Source organism: Phocoena phocoena, chromosome 5 (assembly GCF_963924675.1).
Source record: "Phocoena phocoena chromosome 5, mPhoPho1.1, whole genome shotgun sequence".
NCBI lineage: Eukaryota > Metazoa > Chordata > Mammalia > Artiodactyla > Phocoenidae > Phocoena > Phocoena phocoena.
The window spans coordinates 106882214-106907681 of NC_089223.1; the positions used below are offsets into that span (position 1 = coordinate 106882214).

General features: G+C 37.9%; 1 protein-coding gene across 1 annotated transcript in view; it reads right to left on the reverse strand.

Annotated features, from left to right (window-relative positions):
* Positions 1-246: 246 nt before the first annotated feature.
* DKK2 (dickkopf WNT signaling pathway inhibitor 2) overlaps positions 247-25468 on the reverse strand; it is a 99035-nt gene continuing 73813 nt past the window's right edge. Inside the window, exons 2-4 of the mRNA XM_065877943.1 lie at positions 5173-5323; positions 3650-3805; positions 247-1145 (exon numbers count right to left, since the gene is read on the reverse strand). Of these exons, the coding sequence (XP_065734015.1) occupies positions 895-1145; positions 3650-3805; positions 5173-5323 (558 nt within the window). The 3' untranslated portion in view covers positions 247-894. The remainder of the gene's footprint in view (positions 1146-3649; positions 3806-5172; positions 5324-25468) is intronic.

Here is a 25468-nt window from a genome sequence, read left to right on the forward strand (position 1 = left end):
CTTTTATTTTGGGCATCTTAAAACTTTTACAATCTGAAAATTCTGCTCGGTGCTATTCACAAATAACGTGTATAATATGGAGAATAAAATGGGTAGGAATCACATACAATCAAGAGAGATGCAATTTAGATCCTTTAGAAGCTGAATGGATTATTTTTGTCTTATTATACTGGTTCTTATTAATTATAAGTGAAATTAAAAAGTTTTGAAAAATGTAAATAAGCAGTGTGAGGAAAAACGAGTTTGTTTTTTTCTGAAGGACTAGACAAAAGACCTGTGATTATTTTGATATTATTTGGAAAATATCGACTGCTTTTTTTCTTATCATCTACGAAGGTCTTTGAGTGGTAAGAAGTAGTGTTCCAAATTAAAAGGTGATTCTGTGTTGCAAATTAACTCTGCTCCACGCTTTCGTTTCCTATTTAACAACTCCTCTTTTCATGTTTTAGAGTCTATTGTATGCCAGGATATATGGGGAGTATTATTTTGTTGTTAAAGTATAACTTTAAAGAGAAATATGGCTTTTAGGTTATTTTTATAGGCAATCAATCACCAATGTGAAGGAAACTGATCCTCTAGCACAACCTAAACTGCTGGAAAGTCACATGGTATTCGTTAGTAATTTCACTGTTTTTTTTTTTTTTGAGTCATAGCATTTTCACAAATGTATACATTATTTACATAAACAAGGTGCATGGTGGAAACACACTGATTGTACCACACTTGTCACCCTTTCTAATCTGCTCCATTTTCTTTCTCTTTCTGTGATCTATATTCTTATGACATTCCTCATTTTAGCCCTTCTGAAATCCAAATCCTGTTTTCCCCCATGCTATAATGTATTAAATACAGATTCACAGTCTGCTAGTGATGCTTTTCTTCCCTCAGAGGTGGTCATATTTTCTGGCACACGTGGAGTCTGGCCTTGGAGGAGTAGGTGGCATCTTTCCATACTTTACAAGACAGGCCTTTTGCGCAGTCACACCGCTGGAAGATTTCCAGCCCGTGAGAGCCCTTCTTGCGTTGCTTGGTACAGACTTCTCCCTGATGGAGCACTGGTTTGCAGATTTTGGTCCAGAAGTGACGAGCGCAGCAAAACCCTTCAGTGCAGTCTGATGATCGTAGACAGGGGTCTCCTTCATGCCCTACGGAGATGATGACCAAAATATTTCACCATGACACTTTAGAAAAAAATCTTCTCTTTACTTTGGCATGGTGTGCTTTTAGATATTTCTCTGTTCTTTTTTTGTTTACTAGGTGAGTGAAAATAAGTAAACAGAATTGCTTTCAAATTAATTAATTTGGTATCTTCTTGGAAAGAGTAAACAAACTCTGATTCAAGGAGAAGGCTATAATTGTCTGGGACTCCTAAAGACCATGTATCGGTTAAAATCTAGCCAGGAACACAGAATCTCTGAGTATTCAAAAGAGAAGATATTTAATGCAGAGAACTGGTCACATAGGTAGTGAGTGGCAGGGCTAAGAAGTACCAGAGTATGGTAAAGCAACACAACAGGAAGCCACTACCACATTTAGTCTGGAGGATCCAAAGGAGCCAGTAGTATCTGAATGGGGCAAGGGCAGGAACTGGAATCCCAACAGGCCCACCTGGCAGGAGCTGAGGCCCCAAGGAGGTGCAGCTCTGCCAGAAACACTACCTGAGGCAGAGAGAATCTTTTGGCTTTTCCCTTCCTCTACCTCTCAGTCTCACCACAGCCAAACCCTTGTGGTCGGAAGCCATCTGACGGGGAGCCCAGGAAATGAAGTCTATAAAAAGCTGAGATACAGAGTGGAGCAGAGCAAGGGCAGATAGCCCCAGGGTCACCAAGAACCCATCATAAAAATGATGTAGGAGCACAAATGTGGGTATTTAATTCAGAAAAACAATCAAGTCAGCAAAGAACACCCACACATCACAGCTGCGCTGATGTGTAATCTTTATAAAAAAAAGTACTAGTCAACAAGTTTCTCTGTAACCTGCCAGATTGTAAATAATTTAAACTTTTTAGGCCATGTGATCTGTGTCACAGCTCCTCATCCTGCTGTTGTATCATAAAAACCGCCATAGATAATGCCTACGTGAATGGGCAAGTCTGTGTTACAATAAAACATTATTTACAAAAATGGCACCAGGGCCTTCCCTGGTGGCGCAGTGGTTGAGAGTCCACCTGCCAATGCAGGGCACACGGGTTCGTGCCCCGGTCTGGGAAGATCCCACATGTCACGGAGCGGCTGGGCCTGTGAGCCATGGCCGCTGAGCCTGCGCGTCCGGAGCCTGTGCTCCGCAACGGGAGAGTCCACAACAGTGAGAGGCCCGCGTACCGCAAAAAAAAAAAATGGCGTTAGGACAGATTTCGCTCACAGGCCGTAATGTGCCAAGCCTGTTCTAAAAGGTTAGCTGTCAGCCCAGATGTCACCAGTTCCACTGTGTGATGTGGATGCAACTCACTAGCTGAGTTGTATAAGATGTATTATTGGCTGCCATCAGAAAATTCCACATATAATTAGATTAAAGCAATAAATTTGAAACTGTACTGTGACATAGATATCTGTCAGAATAAAGAAGGATACTCAGGTACTAACAAATGCATGTGAATTTGGTGGACTAGAAACAGGAGATGTGGGTAAAGCACTTAGGCCTTCAGGGAGTGTAGACAAGGGATAATTGACGAGGAATTGTCAGTCTCTTTAGCCCTATTGATTTGACCATTAGTATTCCAGGTTGGACTAATAGGTCAGATATTCTCTAGGATACTAGCTCGGCAGAAGGTGAAAATGGGGGGAAATGGTTCTGTGGTCAAGTAAGCCAGGGAAATACAACGTTTAAAAAACTTAACCAGTTTTCCTCATTGCTGGACTTCAGTATATCACTGTTAATTATAAAGTTCCAGAAATGGGGAGATACCTTATTACAAAACTCTTGAACACAGGGCTCTTTCATTCACAGAACGTCTTGAAAGAATAGTGCTCCACAGAATACACTTGCAAAAACTTCCTTTAAAAATATAGGTATTTCAAAACAAAAAAAATATAGGTATTTCTATTTTTCAAAATTTTACTATTAGTAACTGGGTTCAATAATTTCATACTTTTAAATTTTACTATTAGTGATTAGGCTTCCCAAATATTTTGACACAAGGAAGGTCATTTTATGGGCATATGTAATCTCAATTATTTTTGGTAAATTGGTTTATGTGCAGTATATTATCTGGTTGGTAAGTGAAATACAATTTTTGAATCTGCAAAGATGAGAAAAAGACTCTAAATCTTAGTGATTTAATCATACGGCAGCAAACATTTTCCCAGTTATTTTTTGGAATGCTTTATGCTTGAATATGGAAGAGAAATGCTTGTATAAAAGATTTGTTCTAAACATCTTGTAAAAAGGCTGTTTAGAAAATGGCATGGTTAATTAGGGTACTGCAATTATTGCAATATGTATTTTCTAACAATTTAAAATCTCTAAGAAACCTCTAGCATCCTCAAAATTAAGAATTAAGAAATTCAGTTAAAATCTTGCTATTAAAGTAACTTCCCAATATTTTTTTTTCAAATTGCACACAAAACCAATGGAATTAATTACCGATATTTTTCTTTTACTTCATTATAAAACAAGAAAAAGTAAACATAGAGCTACAGATATCCCTACCTTTTATATGTGACATCTTAGTGTGTGTTCTTCCTAGATTCTGCCATCCCAAGTCGTGGTTTGAGTAGTGACCATGGTTTCCATCTCTGTGCCGAGTGCCGTCCAGAGCTGGGATGTGAGCAGTTAAGATGCTCTCAGTGACGGGGATACAGATGCCTGGAGATGGTCAGGTAATTAGTTAGACTTATTCAATTCTCTAAAATGTGATTCTTATCCAAGTATTCTCCTGATGTGAGGTATGAAGCCATTTATCGATATCATCTGTCTATTCATCCATCTATTCATTTATTTATATATTTGTCCAGACTGCGAATTGAATAGTATGGTCCTGAGCCAGGATTTCTTGATTTGAATCTTGCCACCCTCAAGACCAAGTGACCTTGGGCAAAAATAAGGATGAAAACAGAATTCATTTCACTAAATTACTGTGAATACATGTGAAGTGCTTAGAATAGTGACATAGTAAAGTATTAAATTCTTATTAGCTCTTAATACCTTAAAATTGTCTAATCAGACATCTGATCAGAAAAAGATCAAGGTTCCTTTTTCAATCAACAGTATAATCCTTGTCTACACTGTAAACACCTCTAATGGTATGAGGTCTTCCCTTCACCTCTTCTTGTCCAGGGTACTTCCAATAGGACTATGCCCAGAGGTCAGGAATAAGTATAGGATTATGAGCCTGATTATGTTGTTTTGTATGAATAAGTATATGTTTCTGATCACCTTCTGCAATTATTGAATGGTTTTACCATGTGTTGTTGGTGATTCTTCATTTTATCATTAATGCTGAATTGTCTGCTTCTAAGCTCATTGAGATTGGGTGAAGGCCGGGGAATAGACTCCTGTGTCTCCTTTTGGAGAAACCAACCACTCCATCAGCATTTGTGCATGCCACGGGGTAGGGCCTTCAAAAGAGGACACCTTGGGGGCTTCCCTGGTGGCGCAGTGGTTGAGAGTCCACCTGCCGATGCAGGGGACACGGGTTCGTGCCCTGGTCTGGGAGGATCCCACGTGCCGCGGAGCAGCAGGGCCCATGAGCCATGGCCGCTGAGCCTGCGCGTCCGGAGCCTGTGCTCCGCAGCAGGAGGGAGAGGCCATAGCAGTGAGAGGCCCGTGTACCAAAAAAAAAAGGACACCTTGAGTATAAAAGTATGAAACTAGTATGGAAATGGAAAACAGATTCACAAGTGTATTGCTAAATCTTTGGTTCCTTTGCACGTATTTGCTTAAGTGTTCAGTGGAATAGAACATCTAGCTATTTATATGCAACATTTCAATACGGCAAATCCTAGATCAGCGTAGATTATAAATTATAGGAGATGGTCAGAGCCCAGGAAAACTAAGATTTGAGAGGGAATCCAGGTAATCTTATACATATCTAAACCCTGATCCCATTCCTGCCAATTTTGAAAGGCTCCTTACATTTCAGGAGTCTGACTAAGGAGAAGGCAGCCTAACTTGGTAGCCAGGCCTCCTACGTGAAAGGAAAGAGGCCCTTCAACACTGAGCGAGACCTTTACCATTATTGCAGCGGGTGCCAGGACAACACATGCCATCTCTATGGCAGCGCTTCTTTTTCCTTCGACACACCATGCAGGCCGAAGATCCTTGGTGGGGACTGTGGCAGTATCTCCCAACTTCACATTCCTTATCACTGCTACAAGGGTAGGCCTGCCATGAAGTGGAACAACAACACCAAAAGCAAAGATCAGATCTTGTAACAAAAAGTCACGGCACCAAATCATGATGGAAAATAAATCACAATGTATCCCTCCTCAAAGGCAATATACCATCGGAATAATGTGCTCAGGAGAGATATTACGTAGTAAGTTACTTAATTGAGGACTTTATAAATATTTACTGTTGACGGTGATGAAGATAAAGTTGGCACTATTCATGTATTTTCATTGACACAAATTAGGGGTTAGGATTTAGACTTTATGTTGAGTAGTAGAGCCCTAAAGAGTGACTCTGGGAGCTCAAAACCAGTTCTAAATGTTATATTGCCACTGATTTAAGGTGTAAATGAAACAGCCTAGCCACTCCGTTTTTTATCCACTAAACTAGGATGAGGAGAAGGTTAAATAAAGCAACAAAGGGCTGTGGTAGCAGCTAAAACACATCTCCTGCCCAATTATGGAACAGATAGAGGAGCAAAGAGGGGAGACGCTTCTAAGAGTTTGAAGCGATGAACCTTTTGGCACAGAGAAATCAAGGAGCAGCATCTTCATTCCAAACTCAGTGGTGAGCAGCGGCGGAGCTCTGAGTGGTCAGAGAGACGCTGAGCTCCAATGACTGATACAACCTCATGTTCTCAGGAAACAAACCAGCAGGCTCCTAACACACAAAAACAGCCCTATGCTTTACTGTACCTTCAACTTATACAGAAAGGACTTCTGTTCCTACATTTCTCTACCAGGTTGTTCAGAGGCTACTTAAGCAGTGTCATATATTATCTCAAAAACAAAAGAATATATATATAAACACACAATCCAGTTACATACTCCTTGTCTCTTGCAAGTTACTGGAACACTTAAAATGTCCCTGTTTTCAGAGACTGAGAGTTGAGAAACTGAAATATCATATCAGACTTACAGTACTCACATTTTGAGGCATGTTGACAGGGAAAATTATTTGTAAGTCTTTTTTTTTTTTTTGTAGTTCATTTTTGTCCCTGCTTTTCAGAGTAATGCATTTTTTTAAAATTGAAAAAAATAAAAAGAAGCTATGTAGTTGTTTTTAAGCAAGCATAAATGATATGACTATAAAACTATGGGATAAAATTTTTGTGACTAAAATAAGTAGTGTGGTTTGAGCGCTTTACTTTTGAAATGAGGCTTGATGACCTCACCCCTGCATGCACTGCTTATTCCTTCCCTCCTCTCTCGTTCTCTCTCACTCTATTCCATCACCTTTTCTCCCTGTGCCCTTCTCCTGCGTACGTGTGTATGCATTCTGCCCCCTGTGTTTTCCATTTAGATCTGTTCATCTTAGAAAGAGGAAATAAATACGAAGTTGATATGTGACTCTGAAAACTTTACATTGTTGTTCTATGAAAAAAAATACACTTTTAGCATCACTACAATTTACTGTTTACCCTCAGAAGAGAATAGAAAAACCTCTAACTTTAAACTGAAAGTGCTTTTGAAAAATGGCACAGTGGCAATGTTTGACGCCCACATTATAACTGGAGCCAGATAAAGCTATAAAATTAATTTGAATACTATTGTCCCATTCTATAACTCCATCGTTAGACTTAAGAGACTCTGAATGAGGTTGAATTCAGAGTATTAGGCCATTTTCAAGAGTCCAAGACGGATGAAAACAAAACAGATGTCACTTCCCGACTTGCTACACTCTTTCCCCCGAGTGAGTGCTTTACTGCCTTCATATTTAAACCCATTAATTTTAACTGAAATACAATTCACATGTTTCTGATTCATTTACATTTATTTCACCAAATTGTTTTGCAAGAAACATCTGATGTCGCACAAGTTTCTTTTCCTTCCTCAAAAATAGGACATGTTCTTTCAATGGAAGTAAACATATGCCACCTAAAACATGTGCAATTCAACTCAAACAATGACTCTTCAAGGGATTCTGAATATAGAAGAATACTTGATTCCATTCCTAAAAAATAGCCTGTATGGTAGAAAGCAAATGGTTTGCTAAAAGTAGCAGCTCATTTATGCAGAAAATTGTGGAAGGCACATCATAGTCTTTCCATTCTCAGTTGGTGGGAAATGGAAAATATTGAAATGGAAAATACTTGAGATGGGAAATATTTGATGGTATTACAAAAAGTAATATGCACAGTAGTACTTTGTGAATAGGATCGCAGTAAAATTCTCACCAATTTTTAGAGGGAAGAGACAAAAAATATCAGGTAGTTTTATGATGTTCCAATATATCTTTTAATTGGCTTGAAATATAAATGATATAGGCAGGAAAAGTATGCAGGATTTTTTTTTAATTGAAGGTTATTGTTAATGTGAACTTGTCCTTGGAATGGAATTCCAGAACGTAATGTTAAGAGGAGTGCTATGACAAAAAAAATAAATTTTAATCATTGAAATGAAAGGTTATATTACACAGCTTCTAGTATGCTTATGGAACTCCTGGCTCCAAACAACAGCCTTTATATATGCATAAAATCAAGAATGGATGAGAAAAATTGATTGAAACAAGTTTAGGGAAAGCAAGTGATATTTCAGAAACATCTGAAATCATTGTTCCCCCAGGATGGATCTAGTCAGCCATAAAGTTTCCCTTGGTGTAACCATTAGCAAGAGAATACAGAACAGGAGGAAATGTGACTCTGATTCTCATGTTTTCAGCCTAATGCATTATTTTTTAGTAAAGAGTTTTCAACTCAAGTATGAGGCTCTGCAGCTTGCTATTGGGTTTTTCCTACGTTAACCCTTTTAACATGTCTGGAAATGGTATCATATTAGACGAGGGAGGGAGGGAGGGAGGGAGATTGTGAGAGAGACAGAGACGGAAAGAAAAGCACATAGTTAAAGTAATTATGGAGAATCCTGAAGAAGTGACCTGTGGCAATTAACAGACCACTGAAGGGAATTATATTCATTAATAAAAGTGTCATTAAGAAGCTTTCCCACGGAAAAATACTTTCCCTTTACTTTGGCCTCCAAAGATCCCATTTAATGATGATTTTTACATTTAAGTACCTTAGTCTAAGTTTCCATTTAACAAAAATAATAATATGCTTCCCTGGTACTTATTTTATAAATGGATAAGACTGATTTTCTTAACCTGCTAGGGAATTATTAATAGTCAGTTTTTATGGTTCTTCATTTACTTGAGTTTAGGAACAATGACAGTCTGTGTGGAAGACTGGAAATCAAGTGAAAGAATTAGGGAGAGACTTTATACATGCCCCTCCTGTACTAAAAGTTCCAAAACTGAATCAGAAATTTGGTTGCCTGAGCATCCAGGAATACTCGCCTTCATGCAGAATCATTCATGACTTAGCTTTAGTCACACTTAGGGGATAAATTCATTTGTGATATCTAATAATAGCAGATGATGGGCCATAAATTAAGAAAACATGAGAGCTGTCCATGATCAGGCCAAAAAAACAGAGAAGTTTTGCCCAGCCCCCTTTCTAGGCTAAAAATACAGTGGTTCCCATAAATAGCAGTGCTAGTTATCATTACCACCATGACACGGACTAAAATAAGAGTGAACATATTGGACACAGCTTGAAAATAAGTCTGTCAGAAGTGAGCATTCCTTTTTTAGTATAAAGGATATTTTTGCTAATCTAGAACCTTTATTTATTACAATTTTAACAATGAAGTGAAGAGAGGTTAAATAACTTCTGCAGATAAATCACATGTGCTCAGTGGCAGAACACTTGGGGATCAGAGCCCTACCCTGGCTTTTAGGCCTCCTTGTAAGGTGTCGTGACTGAGAGCATTTAATAATGACTGTTAATGCACACATAGAAAAGGTGTTTGAGTGGTGACCTATGTGCTGAATTTAGAGATTAGGAAAATAAACTTGGCCACTTCTCTTTCTAGAAGCCTCCAAATACCAACAGCATGTCCTACTGCAGCTGTTGGAAAAAACAGAATACTGGCGGAAAACACAAGACTGTAAACAACATCTTCTCATTCCATTTTTGTGACAACAGTTTTCTGTCCACTTAAACTCAGTGTAATCAGAGTTATAAGCAAAATCCCATCATGCAAATAATGATAATTAAATAATATTCTAATGAACAAAATAAAATGTTACTGCATCTTATTTAAACTAATTGAGCCTTTTTTTTTTTTTTTCAATTATTCTTAAACCAGCAGGGAGAAAAGGCCTGTTAAATCAAGACTTAGATTTAGGGCTGAATTTATTCTTATTTTCCAATTACTGCCCATCCCTTAGAACACCCCAGTGTAACAGTGAAGTGATTATGAAATGAGAAAAAGTGTTTCAGGTATCTCAGCAGCACTGACTGACTATTCAATAGACCTTTGGCCACAGCTAAAACCTTAGTTTTAACTCCCAAGCTTTCAAAACAATGACATGTTCCTGTTTAATGATGGGGGGAATGAAGAAGAGAGAAATAACATAAAGTGTTCATGTCGGCTACCCCCCCATTCGGATTCTTGCAAGACTTTCCTAGTTTTGTTGTTGTTGTTGTTTTAATTGGGACAATCCTTTGTCCCCTGTAAGCACTGTTTATAACAATCTCGGAAGTTTTCTGGAGCCAGAAAAACGTCATCAGCTGGGCAGGCAGAAGAAAGCCTGTAGGGGGACAACCCAGCTGTGGGAATGAAAAACATTTGAGGCAAGTGGACAGAGGGAGGTAGCAGCAAAGGGCTGGGGATTGGAACATGTCTGGGGTCTTAAACAGAGCACGGCAAAGGGTTGGCAATTACATTTGGGAAACCAGATCACACTGGTGTCCTCTAGGTTCTTAAAGATTAATTTCCCTTGTCATGACATTCCACATGATAGATCTGTATTTCAGTGAGCATGCAAAATACGCTATCCTTTAAGGTGGTCATTTCAAACTCAAACCCTAACATTTCAAATGCAGGAGGTGCAGGGAGATATAACTCAATCTGGCTAATGGGCAGTTGTACACTTCATGCCAAAGGCTATGCAATTTGATCTTTCCCTTTGTCCACAATTACCTCTAGGGGATAGGGGTTTACTAGATGCATCTTTGAGGATTCCTGAACCTAAGGCCAGGAGAATTGAGCTGTTTTTAATTTGAGAGGAAATTTTCAGGTATTTCATGGTGTTCTGGATCTGTGCCATAGGTTCTTAGGGTGGCTGCTTGGGTATTCATTCAGTATTCAATAATTATTTATTCAGCTTTTATTTATTGAACACCAGCTATGATCCAGACACTAACAACTATGTTCTGTGATCTACAAATGTTTTGCCTGCATTACCCCTAAACTAATTTTGAAAAACATGTATCATTGCATTTGCCATGTAAAATGTTTCAGCATAAGTTTAAGTTTGTTTTATTAATATGATATATAACATTAAACATTTTATAAGGTGAAGTTCACAGTAATTTTTCATGATTCAGTAAAATATTGATCAATGCAGCCTGATCCTAAATGCATCCTGATCCTAAAATAAATCACAACATATTTACCAATAGATGAGATTCTTCCTTGAACAAGTTAGTCTTAGAAGACATTCAGTTAAATTTTAAAACGCACAAGTCATAACAACTGTTTTGAATGTTCTATATCCAGAACTTTCCAACTGGGGCCAAGATTCACTTTTTAAAAATTAGTAATAAGAGAAGGATATTTAAAGTGATGAAAAGGAAAAACCTACAACCAAGAATATTCTATCCAGTAAGGCTCTCCTTCAGATTCAATGAAGAAATCAAAAGCTTTACAGATAAGCAAAAGCAAAGAGAATTCAGCACCACCAAACCAGCTTTACAACAAATGCTAAAGAAACCTCTCTAGGTGGGGGAAAAAAAAAAAAAAAAGAGGCCACAACTAGAAACAAGAAAATCACAAATGGGAAAGCTCACCAGTAAAGGCAAACATACAGTAAAATAGGAAATCATCCACATACAAGTATGATATCAAAACCAGCAACCATGAGAAGAGGAGAGCACAAATGCAGGAAATGGGAAATGGATTTGAAATTAAGAGACCAGCAACTTAAAACAACCTTGTATATATAGAGAGACTGCTATATCAAAACCTCATGGGAACTTCAAACCAAAAAGCTACAAGAGATACACACACAAAAAAGAACAAGCTGGGCTTCCCTGGTGGCGCAGTGGTTGAGAGTCCGCCTGCCGATGCAGGGGACACGGGTTCGTGCCCCGGTCCGGGAAGATCCCACATGCCGCGGAGCGGCTGGGCCCGTGAGCCATGGCCGCTGAGCCTGCGCGTCTGGAGCCTGTGCTCTGCAACGGGGGAGGCCACAACAGTGAGAGGCCCGCGTAAGAACAAGCACTCCAAACACAACACTAGAGATAGTCATCAAATCACAAGAGAACAAAAGAGGAAGGGGAAGAAAAAAGACCTACAAAAACAAATCCAAAACAATTTTTAAAATGGCAATAAGAACATACATATCGATAATTACCTTAAATGTAAATGGATTAAATGCTCCAACCAAAAAACGTAGACTGGCTGAATGGATACAAAAACAAGACCTATATATGCTGTCTACAAGAGACCCATTTCAGATCTAGGGACACATACAGACTGAAAGTGAGGGGATGGAAAAAGGTATTCCATGCAAATGGGAATCAAAAGAAATCTGGAGTAGCAATACTCATATCAGACAAAATAGACTAAAATAAAGACTGTTACAAGGGACAAGGAAGGATACTACATAATGATCAAGGGATCAATCCAAGAAGAAGATAAGAGAAGGAAAGAAAGTGCCTTTGTACATTTAGGATGCCCTGATCAACCATTAAGAATATCTTTGTTAAAACCGATATTGCAAAATCTATTTTAGTTTTACATCCAAAAGTGGATTTTATACCTCTGGCTAATGCAATATATCAAGATTTGGAATGCGTGACGGTTTTTCTTTTTTTCCCACATAAAATAGCAAAAGACTTATTGTAAACACAGGCATATTCCAGACAATTCTAAGAAAAAGAACCACGGAAGTTAAGGATCTGGAAATTGATTCCCTAAAACAATTCATGCTGTGCACACCATGGAAAACCTTTGAGTGCCTTTTATACATATTCATTTCAAGGCTATGTTTGTTAGACATTTGATTTTTGATATAAAAGTTCAAAATTGAGAGAATTTCTACTAATACTGCCTGGATTATAAATTAGGAATGATAGATTTCTGCCAGGGGTTCATTAACCTCCCCAACGTATTCAGAAAGCCTCATTTAAATCCTAAGAAACAATAATTCTGTGAAATAAAGGCAGGGTCCTCTCCAATTTTAGTTGCTTCACCCTGTTCTCTGTATGTCATTAAGCAGAAAAGAGATTCCAGGGAATTCTCTACTTTGAACATAGACCATATTCTCAACTGTAACGTGTCCATTACTGCTGTTGATCAAGGGGTGAATGGGAAGAGGAACCCTTCCCATATGGTCTCAGCACCTAGAGAAATCTAAACAGTATGTGGCTTTTTATTTTTGCTTGTTTTTGACCATTTTGCCCTCATTTGGAATATATAGGACAGAACACTTCTATCCCATATTCAAAAAGCATTTCTAGAGTGCTTTGGTAGCAGTGGTTGGAGCCCTTTATACTCCGCATATAATTATGAAGCCCTTTATAATTCTGCAATTGGTTCAGTATAACTGTCCTAACCAAAACAGAGGAAGAAACTACACAATTTTACATTTTCTTTTAAATCCAGAATTGAATGTCTGTAATACAGAATTTTCATTGTAGCCTTACACATTTGCTTGACCTCATGACCTGCAGCAAGGTAACATGGTAGGTAGAAATTTGGAGTTATACTGTAATTTGAATTACGCCTTCACAGTTAATTTGTTATACAAGTTACTTAGCTGAGTCTCCGTTTCCTCCTTGATAAAATGGGTATAATACTACCTTCAGCAGCGTTTCCCTTACCTAATCTTAAAAATCTCATGAGGTGTCTTTAAAAACTACTTATTCACAGACTCCTCATAGAGACTAATTCTGTAGGACTGGAGGTGGTCCAGAAATCTATATTTTTTAATGAATACTGTCCTGGTGATTATATGATAAGGTAAGACAGGGAAACACTGCTTTATAGAATTGTTGCAAAGATTAAAGATGCTCTTATACATTTATTATACAGACAGTGTCTGGTCTACATGAGATATGAACTCCGTCCGTAGTACCTCCCAGATAGACATGGGTCTAAGGGGGGAATTGGTTCCCTAACATCAATATGAGTCTAAGAGACTCACTGACAACAACTGTTTTCCAGGCAGGTTCATCTTCACTCCTAGTACTTAGCCACTGTGTTTAGGGGTGGGCTTGAGGATTTCTAAAACAAATAAAAAAGTAAAGTAACACATAACAAACACACCAGTGCACTTTGGGAGAAACACAGTGTAGACTCATAGCTGTCAACACACCCATTAGTACTGGCTTGTTTCATATCCTCATGTGGTGTACACCTGTGTCGTGTTGGCAATGCACAGCTTTGCAATTTTCTTTGCATCGTGTATCCTGTTGGTCATTACAAAACAAGTACTCTTCCTCCCTGTATGAAGTATGATAAATAGATGATGTATGATTTTATTATTTTCTATTCTTTGTATAGCATCAAATTTTCCTTTCCAATGAAAAGCACATTGAAAATTCAAATACTGATGTACAGGTAGATATGAAAACTTAACATACTTTCAAACTGCTGTTTAGAAGACCTTCTTCATGATTATAGAGTAGGTCAATGTTGGTAAAGATTTCTGTGCCCAAAGGTAAACACTTGTGAATTTGAAATGTTTCATGAGTTGGAGTAAGTTTTCACTTATAATATCATGGGTTTAGAAATGAGAACATGAGAACTCCATGAAGATGTGTGTCGTGTGTGTGTGCGTGGGTGGAACACACCGACATGGAACCCACCGACACAGAGGCTCGACTGTACTAAGCCATTTCACCTAAGGGACTTGAGCATCCTTGAATTTTGGCAACAGTGGGGGTTCCTGGAACCAATCCCCTGTGGACACTGAGGGACAACTTTAATATTATGAGATTGAAAGTGAAATTTCTTATTACTTGCTAATTTTATGCCTCATGGTTTTCATATTAGGAAGGCTTGGAAGAACTTGGGTTTCCTGGAGACAGGGCTTCTTGAAAGTGTATCAAAAATACAGATTGAAGTTTCATGATTAAAAATTCTCTTGTTTCATAAATGTCATCTTATTAGCAGAATAAGACCATCAATGCAACATTCAAATGATATACACACACACACACACACACAGATATAAACAATCCATTGTTCCAACAGTTATTTAATTGAGCTAATGTTTATTGTTTTGGCTGATTTCATTTAGTATAAAATGTACAAACTTCATGCTTCTCTAATCTCATTCAATTCTCTTTTACTTCTAAGAATTAGGCTAGACTAATAGACAAATGGCCTCTCACCATATTCTAATCTGATTTTTGAGGAAACAATGGATGGAAGCTGATAAAATTGAAAATATTGCTCTTTTATAGTTGGGAAGATGGAAAAAAGCCCAGCAAAATATAGCCCTCAATATTCATTTGCAGTGAAAAAAACCTCCATTTCTGTTTAAGAAAGAACTACTTTAAGTCCTGTGTAAATACTGCTTGAGAATATTAAATGTACCATTTAAATTTACAATCATAAATAAGAAAGCAGGCAGCATTTTATCCTCTAGGTGTGCTGGGAGGAGACGGAAACATTTGAGATGAAGCACGGTCCCAAAAGATCACCCAGAAGGTTGGAGCAAGAGGTTTACACAATAGCAACAGCCACAGAGATTGAATGGAAACCTAAGAACCCTTTTGATTAAAAAAAGTAGGGCGAAGAGGTGGTTCACAGCTCTAACACAGAACTCTGCCTAAGTAACTCAATCTGTTTCTGCCTTTGCCATTTGGAGGAAGATAAACAGTAAGTCCATGAAGAGTCATGGACCAGAATCATTATGATATTACACACTCCTGAGATATAGAGGGACAAGAGGCAAGTTATATGTGCAACAGGATGAAGCACTTCAACTCCTGAACTTTGACTCCTTTTTTTTGTTGTTGTTTGGTATGTGGGCCTCTCACTGTTGTGGCCTCTCCCGTTGCGGAGCACAGGCTCCGGATGCGCAGGCTCAGTGGCCATGGCTCACGGGCCCAGCCGCTCCACGGCATGTGGGATCTTCCCGGACTGGGACACGAACACGTGTCCCCTGCATCGGCAGGCGGACTCCCAACCACTGAGCCACCAGGGAAGCCCCCAACTCCTGAACTTTGGATGAGTTACTAAGAGAGAAGTTTGTGTAAGTTACTAAGCTTGTCTGTTAGTTACCAAGAGAAAGGAATAGGAGTTATCTCATATAATCAGTTATTTTACCATCCTTATTCTTGCCCATTTTCCAGTTTGATTCCTTCCCTAGGTATTTTAAGCTGATATTTATATAACCTGTAAAATAGGTAGGGACCTATGCTACATGCTTTTGTTTCATTTTTATTTATTTGGAATGTTCAGTTGATAAGGCAGATCTCACATAGGAGTTCTTCATGCAAAGAGCACTCTAAGTACACCTATGTCGTCATTTCTGGGTTCCAAAGATCCGGACAATGTTTGAGAGAGTTTGAATCAGTCTCAGAGTCTCTAACATAATCATAGGTTTAAAGCATCCAGGGGAATTATTGCCTGACTTCCTGACAGATGAAATTACAATATCCAAGGCTACTCATTTTATTTCAGGTATTCACAAGATGATTGGGTTGAAAAGTCCCAACCTGGAGAGTTTTATTTTTAGTGTCAGATAATAGCAATTATATGACCATATGTTGTTTATTAAAATAAAACATTCTTCCAAAAAATAGTCAATATCTTGATACACATGTGGTCTTACTTCTCAGCCTCCTGCCCCCATGAACAAATTTAAATTCTTATTGTGTAGAAGGAGGAAGGGACGGTCAGCACATAAGGACAAAGAAAATTTACTTCTAGTGAACAATATGGCATAGAGAAAGACATCACTCATTGGCTTATAATCTACTTCTATCAAAAAATTCTATTTAAATGCTTTGCTAGAGGATTGGAAAGGAAGGAAATTATGAGCCAGATGACAGATACGTTGGTTTGTGTGACCTTGGTATTCAAATCTCAGCCTCAGAAATGTGGTTCATTTAGGATGACATATTCAATGTGTTAATAATCTCAAAGAAAACACATAGAAGACATCGGTCCCCCACACCACCCACATCTCTGTATGTCTGCTTGCTGTGGTGACCAGGACACTCTCAAAAGTGTAAGAGAGGTCAGATGATTTGTTACTAGATGAAAAAAATGAAATCATGTCTCAGGGCTTAAGTCACTTCATCCCATTGGTCCCTGCAGACCCTGTAAAGAGGATGCTCCTCTGTATTTCTGCTACTCCTTTTCTTGGCCCTTGTTCACTACTAAGGATCCCCAGATGTACTGGCATTGGACTCTTTTTAACACCTCTGTGTCTGGCCTCACATTCCAGCAGAATTTTCAGCAAATATGGGGCTTTAAAATGTGAGACGTGGGAGGGAGAGTAGGAAAGAGAAGTGGAGTACAGCTAAGAAAGCAAGGATCACCCCAGGGATTGGGGTAGATATGTCCTGCCTCAACACAGCTCAAGTGCTCTTTTGGTCAAAAGGAAGTCTAGGCAAACAAATCAAACAGAATTCATCAGCCAAGTTGTTAATAAAGTTTTTAATACAACTTTACTAGAGTCAATCTGAAATCCTATACTTTTTTCAATTTTTTTTTCCCTCACATCCAGCAGTAAAGTGTTTTCTGGAACTATGTTTGGGATGCTATCTGAAATCTGTCCCATTTGTTTTTGTTTGTTTTAACCAAAGAAGGCAATTTTGTAGCAATAAAGATGAGCAGAAAATATTTTTGTTCTTAGCATGGCATATGACCCCTATCTACCCTCCCAGCCAGCACTGCATTATATATTCCAGTGATAGGTGCTGCTTGCACATCCCTTAGTTAGCCACACACCCTCATGTCTATGGATCTGCAAATATTTTTCCTCTGCCACAAATACCTTTCCTCCATTCACTTCATCATCAGAATAATTCCAACTCATTCAGAGATTATATCAAATAACTTCACTTTTTGGAAACCTTCTGGGCTAGCTCCTCACTCCTAGCTGATTTGGATGCCCAGTTTAACCTGCATTCTGCTAACACCTCATGCTGTTTGTCCCATGATACAGATCATGTTCTGTTAAATTCTTCCTCTGCCTTCTTTATACTCTCTGATTATGGAAATCATCTTTCACGTCTGTATTCTCCAATGGTCATGTGGAATAAGTTAGCATTCCACATTTTGTCCAGTAATGAATTAATGAATGAGATATTGTTGCAACCGTCGTTTGAAATTTGTACCATTGGTTTGATAAAAATGCTCATATAAGTACCCATCAGCAGATGGTAAAAAGAAAGAACTTGAAAATCAAGAGATGATTTTGTATATATTTTGAAATAGATTTTAAAAACTCAGCTAAGTCCTACATAAATCATTTGTAACCTGTAACTGTTTAACTTAGGACGCCATATGTGTTTAAAAAAAGAAAGAAAATTGATTGATGAGTAATTTTCCAACCAGCAACTTGGCTGCAAATATTTCATGTTGAGCCTCAGATTCACATTTTCAAGTGCTATCATCAGCTCCTTTACATTACAGTCCCATAACTGATGATACTTTTCACATATAAATTATCTAAAGTGAAAAGTAGGCTCTTTATATCTAAGTGGTATTGATGGTCTCTGCCACAGCAATAATGCTGTCCTAGCAGCCATTCATAGTAATGACTCTGTATTTCATCTCTTTCCTAATTGTCCTCAGGAAATTGTTTAAACCTCTTGGTGGGTGGGAGCTATGACACTGGGTGCTTCTGAGGATCAGATGAACCTGTTGACATTCCACCCTAAATACTCCTTTCTAAATTTTCTTTGCCTTTGTCTCTCAATATTTTTCTTATTGGAGGTCATATCTGATAGTGTTCCTAGTTAACCTCCGCCACTATGAGATATTTTTGTAGAGAAGCAAAAAGGTGAACAACTAATGATGGTTTCCTTTAAACATCCTAAAGGTATGTAGGTGGAATACTAAAGGGATTCAATTTCTTGATACACCTTAGTCACTGCAGTATAACAACCAGCACAAAACAATTAATGCTTTCCAAATGCTCACCCCATGGAATGCCACCACCAAAACATTTATTTAATGTCTAACTTGCTTATGATCTTAAACAAATTGAGTTAAACAAGGTTCTCACCATGTTAAATTAGTTAAATCTCATTGGCATGTCAATTTTTAGCCCCAAATATGGACAGCATATCTATGTTATGAACCAAATTCATTTCAAATCATGTCTACAATTCTTACACACACCTAACAACTCCCCTCATTATGCCCACACATCAGAATTTTGGGGACACCCATACGTTTTTCAGGCCCTGCTCCCAAGTTTAAGAACTTAGAGAAATTTGCAAAGAACTTATTCAGCTTAAACTAGGTTCATATTTGGTATTTGTAGAAAGATTCTATGAGCCTGTTGCATGCGCAAAAAGGAAAAAAATAAGAACTCTACCCTCTAGGTCAAATTTCCTAAGTGAAATGTTTGTTATATGTTTTGAGTCCAAGCAGAGATGTCACTGTGTGTCTGAAAAGGCTAAGTCTCTGTAAGACTCCTGTACAGTTTAGCTGTACAGTCTAGAGACTAGAGTGATTGGATTCCCTTGTTCTGTAGGAAAAGGAAAGACACAGCCACAGCTGGGCACAGCAGGTATCAGATAGGATGGATTACAGTCTGACTATAACATTTCCCGGGTTTAAATGAGATCACCAGAACTTTATTCACACAAACAAATCAAGGTGTTTCCACATTAACATTGGATGAAGTGATTTTTATTACAAAACCCAGCACTCGCCAGGCTCTTTTCTGAGGGTGGATCAAAAGCGTAAGGATCTGGTCATGTACTGCTTTTCATCTCTTCTGCTTGAGCACAGCACTGACTAATACACACTGATCAAATTCTGCCTACGATTTTAAACAGGACGTTTTGGAAAAGCCAAGAACGAGCTCTTGAAATAATACTGTTTATCCCATAGTAACGAGAATTGGAGCTGTACTTTTATAAATGGTACACTGAAAGCTGTTTACAACTTGCAAATGATGATTCCAAGAAACATCAGGTTGCCTTTCTTATACTTAGACGTTAATAAATAACAGCAAATTTGCTAAAAAGTCCAGTCCTGCTTTTTGGGAACCTTCCAAAAAGAAATCACAGTTCTTTAAAACACAGTTTGTTTCATAGAATGAATCAGTTAAAAGAGTAATCAGCCAGTTACTAACTATATAATAATAGTTATTATTAATATTTAACAGTAACTATGCATACAGCTATTTGTCTTCAAAGCAGTGAATTTCTTAAGTATTAACAAATTAACTCTCTCTGTCACAACTGCCAACATGTGTTTGGAGAGCTCTACAGAGAAGTTCATTTAACATCTATACATCTTGTCCTCGTAATGTCTGCAGGAGGTCTTTCCATTGTTAGATAAACATGTTTGGATGTACAGAGATGGGGTAATAATACACACCCATGTCCTGCTGTCTGGCTGGTTCAATGCCAAGTTCTCAACCAATACCCAATCACAGGCAAAAAATGTATTTCCAGTGATAGAGCAGGATGGTTTTCACTGAGGACAGACTTTGTCAACAATAACACAAAAATTGGGAATTTGGGTGCATAACCTGGGCGTGGTGAGGATGAGTTCAGTACTCTCCACATAACGTCAGCCCAGCCGTAGATCCTTAAATTCACCATCTCACCAGCCAAAAAGACTCCTGCTAACAGATGCCACAGTTGCTAGAGCTTCTCTACAAACTGCACGTATTTTCATGAGACCCTGAAAATAATAGGCTCCTGGAAACTACAGATATTTTGCAGATGTGCTTTTTACAAAATGATTTCACAATTTGCCTAAGCACTTTATCGACGTGTTACTTTATAGACAAATAAAGACCAAGCACTGGTCTTCATTACAGATTACAAATTTCAATTGTAATCACTTTTCCTTGATAATTTCCAAAATTGTAAACATTTAAGAATTCTACTTATTGGATATTTAATGATATTAAGGAATTACTGTTAACTCTAAGTTTTGATAATATTAATAGTATTGCAGTTATTTCTCTAAAGTTCTTTTCTCTTAAAGAAACAACTCCTCAACAAAATACTAGCAAACCAAATCCAACAATACATTGAAAGGATCATACACCATGATCAAGTGGGATTTATCCCAGGGAGGCAAGGACTCTTTAATATCTGTAAACCAATCAGTGTGATACACCACATTAACAAACTGAAGAATAAAAACCATATGATCATCTCAATAGATGCAGAAAAAGCTTTTGACAAAATTCAACACCCATTTATGGTAAACGCTCTCCAGGAAGTGGGCATAAGAGGGAACCTACCTCAACATAATAAAGGCCATATATGACAGATCCACAGATGACATCATTCTCAACGATGAATAGCTGAAAGCATTTCCTCTAAGATCAGGAATAAAACAAGGATATCCACTCTTGCCACTTTTATCCAACATAGTTTTGGAAGTCCTAGCCATGGCAATCAGAGAAGAAAGAGAAATAAAAGGAATACAAATTGGAAAAGAAGAAGTAAAACTGTCACTGTTTGCAGATGGCATGATACTATACATAGAAAATCCTAAAGATGCCACAGAAAACTACTAGAGCTCATCAATTAATTCAGCAAAGTTGCAGGATACAAATTAATACACAGAAATCTGTTGCATTTTTATACACTAACAATGAGAGATAAGAAAGAGAAATTAAGGAAACAGTCCCATTTACCATTGTATGAAAAAGAATAAAATACCTGGGCATAAACCTACTAAGGAGATAAAAGGCCTGTTTTCTGAAAACTGTGAGATGATGAAAGAAATGGAAGATGCCACAAACAGATGCGAAGATATACCATGGTCTTGGATTGGAAGCATCAATATTGTCAAAATGACTAAACTACCCAAGGCAATCTACAGATTCAATGCAATCCCTATCAAATTACCAATGGCATTTTTGACAGAACTAGAACAAAACATTTCAAAATTTGTATGGAAACATAAAAGACCCTGAATAGCCAAAGCAATCCTGAGAAAGAAAAAGAGAATGGAGGAATCAGACTTCCTGACTTCAGGCTATACTACAAAGCTACAGTCATCAAAGAAGTATGGCACTGGCACAGAAACAGAAATAAAGATCAATGGAACAGGATAGAAAGCCCAGAAATAAACCCACACACCTATGGTCAATTAATCTATGACAAAAGAGGCAAAAATATACAATGGAGAAAAGACAGTCTCTTCAATAAGTGGTGCTGGGAAAACTGGACAGTTACATGTAAAAGAATGAAATTAGAACATTCTCTAACACCATACACAAAAATAAACTCAAAGTGGATTAAAGACCTAAATATGAGGCTGGACACTATAAAACTGTTAGCAGAAAACATAGGCAGAACACTCTTTGACACAAATTGCAGCAATATCATTTTGGATCCACCTCCTAGAGTAGTGAAGAGGAAAACAAAAATTTTTTAAATGAGACCTAATTAAACTTAAAAGGTTTTACATGGCAAAGGAAACCATAAACCAAACAAAAAGACAACCCACAAAATGGAAGAAAATATTTGCAAACAAAGTGATAGACAAGGGATTAATCTCCAAAATATACTAACAGCTCATGCAGCTCTATATCAAAAAAGCAAACAACCCAAGCAAAAAATGGGGAGAAAACCTAAATAGACATTTCTCCAAAGATGACATACAGATGGCCAAAAGGCACATGAAAAGATGCTCAACATCACTAATTATTAGAGAAATGCAAATCAAAACTACAGTGAGATACCACCTCATACCAGTCAGAATGGTCATCATCAAAAAGGCTACAAACAATAAATGCTGGAGAGAGTGTGGAGAAATGGGACCCCCCCTACACTGTTGGTGGGAATGTAAATTGGTACAACCACTATGGAGAACAGTATGGAGGTTCCTTAAAAAGCTAAAAATAGAACTACCATATGATCCAGCAATCCCACTCCTGGGTGTATATCCAAAGAAAACCATAATTCGAAAAGATACATGCACCCCAATGTTCATTGCAGCGGTATTTACAATAGCTAAGACATGGAAGCAAACTAAATGTCCATCGACAGAGGAATGGATAAAGAAGGTGGTACATATGTACAATGGAATATTACTCAGTCATAAAAAAGAATGAAATAATGCCATTTACAGCAACATGGATGGACCTAGAGATTATCATACTGAGTGAAATAAGTCAGACAAAGACAAATATCATATGATATCACTTACATGTGGAATCTAAAAGAAAAACGATACAAATGAACTTATTTACAAAACAGAAATAGACTTAAAGACTTTGAAAACAAACTTATGGTTACCAAAGGGGAAACATGGGGGGAGGGTAAATTAGGAGGTTGGGATTAACATATACATCCTACTGTATATAAACTAGATAATCAACAAGGACATACTATATAGCCCAGGGAACTCTACTCAATATTCTATAATAACCTATATGGGAAAAGAATCTAAAATAGAATAGAGGGACTTCCCTGGTGGTCCAGTGGTTAAGACTTCACACTCCCAATACAGGGGGCTTGGGTTCGATCCCTGGTTAGGGAACTAGATCCCGTGTGTCGCAACTAAACAGATTCCACATGCTGCAACAAAGACCTGGCGAAGCCAAATAAATAAACACTTAAAAAAAAAGAAAGAAAGAAAGAAATATGTGTATGTATAACTGAATCAGTTGTACACTTGAAACACAATATTGTAAATCAACTATACTCCAATATACAATAAAAATTAAAGTTTAAAAAAGAAACAACTGAAATACTTGTGGATGAAATAACATGCTGTGTAAGATTTATTTTAAAATGCTCTGCAGAAAGTGAGGATGAGATGGGGTTTGTGGATGAAGCAAGGTTAGCCATGAGTTAAAAATTGTTTAATCTATGGGATGGGCACATGGGGGTTCACTCATACTATTCTCTCTGCTTTCACATATGTATAAAAATTTCCATGAAAAGAACGCTAAAGAATTCCTGCAACGTAGGCAGAACTCTAAAACTAATCTTTAAGGAGCAGCCAACTACAAACGTTATCTGAAATCGCTGGGTTCCACACAAAAAGCACAGGCAGCATCTTGACAACATGGAATCAAAATTTTTTCCTTCTCCTGATTCTATCCTCGCCTTGGAGAAGCTGAAAAGGCCACCTCGGATAAGACTGCATCAGGCTGACAAGACCTCTGATAATGTGAGTAAACTTAAGAGCTTCTATAAACTGGATTATTCACAATCTACCATATGGTGGTAGCCATGACATCACTGGATTTATAAATTAGTGCTTCAGCCTCTGGTCCTCAAATTTCTGTAGTGAAAAATTGTCCCAGGAGCCCTACAGGAAAACATCCATTTCAAGCCACTGTCGTACATTGACATTTACTAAAGTGCTACTAATGTAGGCATTTTAGGGGTGGTAAAGATGCATAAGACATGGTCACTGCCCTCGAGAGACTCATATAGGATAGAAACAAGCCATTGCTTTTGTGAGTAGTCAAAACTCAGGTAGTGGCAGTACACATACTCTCAACTCATCTTTTCAGGGAGCACACAGGAACTCCATTATCTTGGAATGAGCAAACAAAGGAGAAGAGAATTGATATCAGACTGAGTGAAAAGTTTCTAAGTACATTCGTGTACTTTCAGTTTTGGGATAACTTGGGTACATGTATGGCCTGGAGGTGTAGGACTGTATCTCTTGATACTAACCACATCAGCTGCAGCTGGTGTTCCCCTCTGCCTACCTCAGATTCACCCCTTGACAGTTGTTTGAAAGGTACTATAAAAACAAAGTGTTTTCTTTAAAATGCCACGTTGTTTGGCAACACTTGCTAAATGTCTTTCTGAATGACAGGGCTCTCTGTTTCTCCGGAAAAATAAAAGTACCTGAGGAAAGTTACTTTCTGAATAGCCTTCCTATAAGCCCACATCTGTATAGCACCTTCTGATTGGCAAAGAGCCTTCACGCACATTCTTGCATTCAGTTGGGAAGTGAGTTGAATAGGATTTTTTAAAAAATTTATTGATGTGAAATTCACATAACAAAATTAAACATTTTTTTTAAAGTCAGTGGCATTCAGTACATTCACAGTCTTGGGCCACCACTACCTCTATCTAATTCTAAAACATTTTCATCACTCCAGAATACCCCTCCTCTGCCCACCGTACGGATTAAGCAGTGTGGGTGGGCATTATCAACTTCAGTTTTGTAGGTAAGCAAGCCTAATCAGAGACTGTTAAGTGGCCTGCAGTTAGTAAGTGCTAGAGCCTGAAACAGAACCCATTTTTTTCTAACTCTAAATTCTTTACCAGACCAGTTCTCAAACTTTAGGCTGCGTGGAATCACCCAGAGGTGACTGCATGGCTCCAGCCTCAAAGATTCTGGTTAAGTCTAGAGTGGAGCCTGAGAGATTGCATTTCTAATAAGCTCCCAAGTGATACTGATGTTGCAGGAGACCACACTTGAAGAACCATCATGCTAGACTGAGTTGCCTATTCGCCTATTTTCTAAGTATAGGTTTTGCTAATTCAACCAAGGACCGTTGTATATTTAAACAAAGTAGGCTTATAGGAGGTGTCCACTTTCTCTACATCACAGGTTTATTGGCTGGATCAACATCAAAATGAAAATGTGTAGGTAAAAGCACTGTATCAGCTTTAAAATCATTATGTAAATTAGTCTTATTCCTTGCTGAAGATGAGTCCTTTTACTTAACTAGTTAAGCTCTTCCAGCATGTCTGAGGAAACTACTAAACTGTTTCAATTTGTACTTCTAAAATGCCAGAACTAGAGGTGTCTCCTATCTTGGGTCTGAAACACAGTGCCTGGTATGGTATAGTCATTAATGTTGAATGAATTAGTTTGCTTAAAATCAAAGGTAAGAGGGCTTCTTTTAGTATTACTTGAGGCACTTACTAGTTATATAGCTTCAAGCAACCTATCTGATTGACATGGACACAGGGCAATCCTTACCTATAAG